Genomic DNA, 6,000 nt, shown 5'->3' on the forward strand with positions numbered 1-6,000 from the left:
TTTTAACGATATTCTATAAATGGCTGTACCGTATTGTAAAATCAAAGAATATAGCGTACAATAAAGATTAGCGTGATAGAAACAATACGTGTTGTTACTTGTGTCTTGACTCGCTTCTCCTTTTGATGTTCCCTTGTTCTACTACCATTGTCGTCGATGACAGTCACAGAATCAATGAAATTACAAAATCAATAATGCCATTTTACCTGTTTTATTAATAACGACGGATACAATGATAAACTCTCATCCCTGTGGTCAAAACAAAATTCCTAATGAATTTTTCAGCATGTGTCGGAAGGCTTCTTTACATACGCCACAAGAATGTGATATCTATCCAAAATACTATATTCTTGTTGACCGTTGTCGTTTTTGTTCGGGAATAGGATCTTCTGGCTCGCTACTTCGCGCACTACCACATTCTCGAACTCCTCTTTGAGGTGATCAGGGATCCGCGAGATGAAGGGATTAACCGCAATCATATGACCTGCAACAATGATCGATCCGCTTTTACAACGTGTAACCTCCTTTTCAACCTATATTTCCGTTACTTTGCTCTTGATCCCAGATATTCAAGCTCCTTTGCTCCTTTTATTATCGTCAGCTAGGAAACGCGATTTAATTATATAGTTACGATACTTGACCAATACACTACGATTCTGTACGTTTTAATATTTGCATGTTCTGGTAAACGAAGCTTTTTTCTCTCCTGCTACAGTGTAGAATCTCGAAGCCTACGTCCTCCAGCATCTTCCTTAATGCCGCTCGGGAATCTTTGCACCGATGGAAAAAAGGCACGAAGCGATTTGCGTCCTAAAGCGAGAGTGATTGGCTGAGTTATTCAGAAAATTTGAATTATTGGAAAAATATTATTAGACTCGTTACCTCCATATATGGTTTGTATCGTGGGTTCTCGTGAATCCTCATGTAGGCATCGAAACCGTCGTTCCAAGCCAGGAACATAACCAGAGCTTTTCCTCCTGGTCGCAGTAACTTGTAAATATTGTCGAAGGCTCTCCTAAATTCAACAACGATGAACGTTAAATTGCACGATAGAATAATTAAGTAAGAGAGTTAGGGGCGAACAGTACCAAGAGTTGTGACACCAATGGAGGCAATAAAAGGAGAGTACGTTGCTATATTGGGCTAATTCCTCGTTAGGTAAAGCCAAGGTTTCGATGTCCAATTGCAAGAACGATAAGCGTTTCACGCCCTGGTACTTCTGCCTTGCGTAATCGGTCATCGCCTTCGATATGTCCGCCCCTGCAAACATTTACAATGTCTGGACCATACTTCAACCATCCTTTTGTCCTTGTTCCTTTACCTACTAGCTCCGCTTCCAGTGACAACTTAGGTAGGATCAGCTTCTTCGTAACGTCCCCTGGTCCGCAACCGATGTCGATGCACTTCCCCCTCATCTCGGACATCTCTTTCTTGAATTCCTCGATAATGTCGAACGCGTCGCGGTACTGAGACTTGCTCGCGTTCACGTATTCTTCTACCATGTTCATCTCTATTCGACTGTTTATCTTTCTAACGATGTATGAATTTCTAACGAAACTTAGTTCGAAGCGAACGGTCGAACGATTCCTACGTGTCTCGCGGTTATGGATCTTCGAGCGACCGCGACAATTCGTGAAATTTTCAACATTTATGTCGATCGGTGACAATGGCTTCGGTGTCCCGGGGGTGGGGAAGAAAAGTATGTATTGACTCAATACACCGTCAGATCTTCTACTGGTGACTTTTCGACCCAACTTTGGTATTTATATTCGGTGAGTCGTACAAATAACCTTCCTGCCATACAGACATACTTCTCCCATATTCTTACTTTATTATTTTCCTCCTCTTTTTTTCTTTGCTTCCGTCACTGCCTTCACTTTTTCCTTTTTCCTTTCTTGTCACGCGTGGAAGATGGTCACGTTTGAAAGTTGAATGACCTCTTCTATGATTACGTCTGGAATGTTTTAGAATCGGCTGCTTGTCCGTTTAATAATTTTGAAGATCTGTTATTTCTTATCCCATCCTTTGTGCCGTAGATCTATCGTGATCGCGCGTCTTTTCCGTATCTTCGACTACGACGGTCGTACCCAGTGTGATTCTACTTAAGCGTCAGCTCCTTAAACTCCTTGAACGTCGTCAATATTTCGCCAACCTGATCCTCGCGTATGAATATTTGTCGATTATCGACTTTGTACGATCGGAAGAAGATGGAATCGGAACTGTTGGACTCGCGTATATTAGTTACACCGTGCCCATGACATCGATAACGAAATGTATAGCGGAAGGTCCACCGTGCGTTTAGAACATCGAAATTTGATAGGATAGGTCTGGACCTACTTCGTACGAGGGATGAGGTGGTGCTAAGACGAAAGGGGGAAAGTAGTCGCGGCCGGTTTATGGGCCGTGTAGATTCGGTACCGTCCGATTTTTACCGAACATTCACGAATGGCTAAACTTGAACTGCAGTTTGATATGCATTCTAGTTCGGCTGCATTCGTTCGTACAAATAATATTTTGCCCGATTGCCAGGTAGGCCTGGTTGCACTGCCGTTTTGTAGCCGTTTTAACTTCGTAACAGGGATCATTAACCGGAAAGAAGTCTCGATCCATCTGGCAGATACATTATACGATGAACAGAGATCGGTTTATGAATATTTTTAGATAGGAATATTGTAAAATTTATTGATAAAGGATGGTGTAGATTTTTCTGAATTTAAAGTTTACGTTAAAATCGCTGCATTTCTCGGATATACTGTTTTCTGACCACCACTTCCACCTAGCGAAAGGTGTCGTTAGGAAATTGAACCTAGCATCGAGGTCTATTCGCAGCGCAAACATTGTATTTTTCGCTCGATTAAAAGCCGCCCTCGTTATACAGATGATGGTTCTCAGCGTGTATTCTTGTTTCGCTACGGCATGCTGTATTTATCGCGCGCATGTCGTCGTTATTTTTATAGTCCGGCTGCTGCGATCCTGCGCCCTTTCTCTCCACGGAGCGTAATTAATAAATTAAACTGGAGCGACGTTTCTTCCGATCGATCACAGGGATTCAGCGCTTATCTTTCGTTTGCCATGGATTTGCATTCTCGGACGCTGTAGCCTGGTATTTGCATACGCGTGAACCCTAAATATAACCGTAACTCAGGCCTATATACGTAGGGCGAAGGGCGTTTCTTCGTTAAACAGGTTAACTGGAATAATTTCAGTCGTACAATAGGACTATAGCAGTCAGATTTTGGGAACAGATGTCAACTTGACGCCACGGTATAAAAACCGTTTGACCCGCTTTGTTGCTACCTCTGCGGTTGTCTCCACATAACGCACAAACTAACGCAATATGTAGCCACCTTTATTTCGTTAAGCGCCAACAAAAGCTCATGACGCGTATCTACCTTCCGGAGACTATGCGAACTTTGCAGTTGTGGAGTAAGAATTCAACCGAGAGAATCGTCGGTTCTTCGAGATTTTACTCGACTCGAACGTTGCTCGAGATAAAACCACGTTGGAATAGAAGGATCGACGGATAGGCAGACAGAGAGACGGAAAAGGGAGAGAATAATGGCGCAGTATGGCGGAAGAGGATGCGCGAGAGGCTCGAGGGGAGTAGAACAAGGCGGATCGTGGTGGAAAAGGAAGATGGATGCGAAACCCGCGAGGCAATGATAGATAGAGACCGCCTCTTGCTCGCGACCTCTCTCACCTTTTCTTTCAAAGTGTTCTATCGGTACCGTACTACTACTACTCCGTTACACAAGATTCGAGGATTTTCTCATCTTCCACGAAAGCAACGTTTTTCCTTTCGGAGAACGAATAGGAGGAAGGACGAAGAAGGAAAAACGTTGCTCTTTTTTCCGTATCCTTCTCTTCCCGCGTTCGTCTCGTCTCTTTGCCTAAATCCTCGTCTCTAGGTTCGCGTGTATCGAATGAAGGAGACGGCGGAGAGAACGAAGGGCTTTGATAAATGACTGACGCGGAAAAAAATCCGTGTCGATACGTCTTGCTCGAGAAGATGAGCGCTCGTGAATAGGCAGAGAGAAAGAGACAGGGAACGCGAGAGGCACATCCGGAAAAAGTAGAAATTTTAAGTCAAAGTACATTTCTATTTTGCGTTTAATTTTTACAATTAAAAACAGCATCGTTACGTTTAAGACTTGACAGAAACATGGGAATAATTCGGCGAACCTTATAAGAAACTTTCGAATCAATTTCAAACGATACTCCGTGACTTTTCGGATTGGGTTCTTGATGGCGTGGACGATTGTCAGGTCGATGGTCCTTTCGCGGATGCGTGCTTTATCGGAAAACACTGAGTGAGATATATGGAGAGATTATACGAGATGGCGTTTCAGAGTCGAACAGGCCGCTATTCTCCGCTCCGTCAATTATGCTAATTTCGATTGCCGCGAGATTAATGGAAGAAGGCGGCGTCCCCTTCTAGTATACATATACTCGGTTCTCGAAGCCTCGACGCCGGAGACCTGACGTTCCTTCCGCATTCGGCCGACCGTGCATAATGTACCAGACTTGTAATTATTGCGGGTTACACGCTGACCTTTGCTATCCGTGCTGCGAACCAGCTTCTCGTCTCTGCTAATTTTGCAAACACGAACCACCGATAGAATCGTATTCGACACGATGAACTTTCGTTCGTACCGAATCTGTAATACATTGGATGCCGCATTGTTTAGGTTTCCTTCGCTGGTAGAATGGAAGAAAAGAGAAGAAACAAGAAGAAAAGGAAACAAGCTACTCGATGGCATCTTCGCATCAATAATACATGTCGCTCGATATGTATAACGTCTTCTGCCCCCGCAACTTCTCTACGCAAATTCGACGCTTACATTTGCGCGTGACACAAGTGACCTCTCTTCTTCCATGACTTTACTATTGTTCAGAGATCTAACCATAAACGGTAGCGTATTGTTCACGACCCAGACCTCTCGATTCTTCGTGGACACCTCTCCTTCGAAATTTTACCTCGATTATCGGCGTCGAATCGTTGCCACGCGATAACAAAAGACCTATGCATTGCGAGACAAGGAGCGACAACGGCAGGAATAAGAGAATATTTTCAGAAAGTAGAAGAATGGGTGTACGAGTAACTGGATGTCAAAGTTTCAAGCGCCGAAACGAAAAGGTTGGTTTTGGTTAAAAGGGTCGTAGTAGCATCCCTTCGCCGTGTGCGAAAATATTAACGGACAAACGGTGAGCGCGTGTTCTATGCACGCCTTCTCTCCTTCGGAGGAAAGTATGAAAATCCATACAGTCGCTCGGAGAAAATATCCGTCATTTAAAATGGATGGATTTAGGTGGATATAAAAGTGAGGGGTGGAAGAAACCGGTGGCTGTGCAAGGGAGGCCCTCGGCACCGGAGGTTGGGTGAGCTTGGAGGCGACTACTGAAAGTCGGTAGCGCCGGTGGCGGTGGAGGTGGAGACGGAGATGGTGGCGGTGGCAGCGGCGGCAGAGCGGTGATGGTAGTGGTTGCCGGTGGTGTTGGAGATTTAAGGGAGACATTTTAAATGGATGGTTCTCTCGCAGAAGCCGGCTGCCCCTGGTATTATCCAATACCGTGGCTCGTCTCGCGGCCCCGTGTCTCTTTGCAAGAATTCGCGAGCATCCGAACGAACGGAAGAACTGCGAAAGAATTATGCTCTGACATTATTTCTGTCGCCACCTCGTCCGGCTCTTTATCCACGAATTTTCCTTTGCGTAAAAGAGCCGGTCCTCTTAGCCGGCAGCTTTTCTACGGAAAGTAAAGTTCTCGAGAGAAAGTTTCATGAAAACTCGCGACGTTAAAGCGAGAAGGGGTCGGAAAAACGCAGAGTGAGACGTGCCATGATACCGGGCTTCTACTTCGGAGTATCATCGATGTAAGATTATCTTTCGGTTCGTAACGAGCAGGGCAGATATCGCGGTCGGGAATAAAAATACCAGTGCTTGTTTCTTGTCTTTAAAGACCGATCCGTGTTGCCGTACACAGCTTTGTATTTCGCACGAA

General features: G+C 44.8%; 1 protein-coding gene across 3 annotated transcripts; it reads right to left on the reverse strand.

Moving 5' to 3' along the window:
- Window positions 1-195: 195 nt before the first annotated feature.
- On the reverse strand, window positions 196-5,656 carry LOC126867853 (juvenile hormone acid O-methyltransferase). Of its 3 annotated transcripts, none has more exons than XM_050622874.1 (5): window positions 1,322-3,285; window positions 1,089-1,260; window positions 883-1,015; window positions 663-810; window positions 196-484 (listed from the first exon to the last, which is right to left on the reverse strand). In XM_050622874.1, the coding sequence occupies exons 1-5, from the start codon at window positions 1,506-1,508 to the stop codon at window positions 282-284; spliced, it is 843 nt and encodes a 280-aa protein (XP_050478831.1). In that variant the 5' UTR covers window positions 1,509-3,285; the 3' UTR covers window positions 196-281. The 3 variants fall into 3 exon arrangements, 2 of the variants coding, with proteins under 2 accessions (XP_050478831.1, XP_050478832.1); XR_007690437.1 differs by having other exon boundaries at window positions 347-484; window positions 549-810; window positions 1,322-3,283; XM_050622875.1 differs by lacking the exon at window positions 1,089-1,260 and having other exon boundaries at window positions 1,291-5,656.
- Between the last annotated feature and the right edge of the window lie 344 nt (window positions 5,657-6,000).

The sequence above is a fragment of the Bombus huntii genome, chromosome 7 (genome assembly GCF_024542735.1).
Source record: "Bombus huntii isolate Logan2020A chromosome 7, iyBomHunt1.1, whole genome shotgun sequence".
Classification (NCBI taxonomy): domain Eukaryota; kingdom Metazoa; phylum Arthropoda; class Insecta; order Hymenoptera; family Apidae; genus Bombus; species Bombus huntii.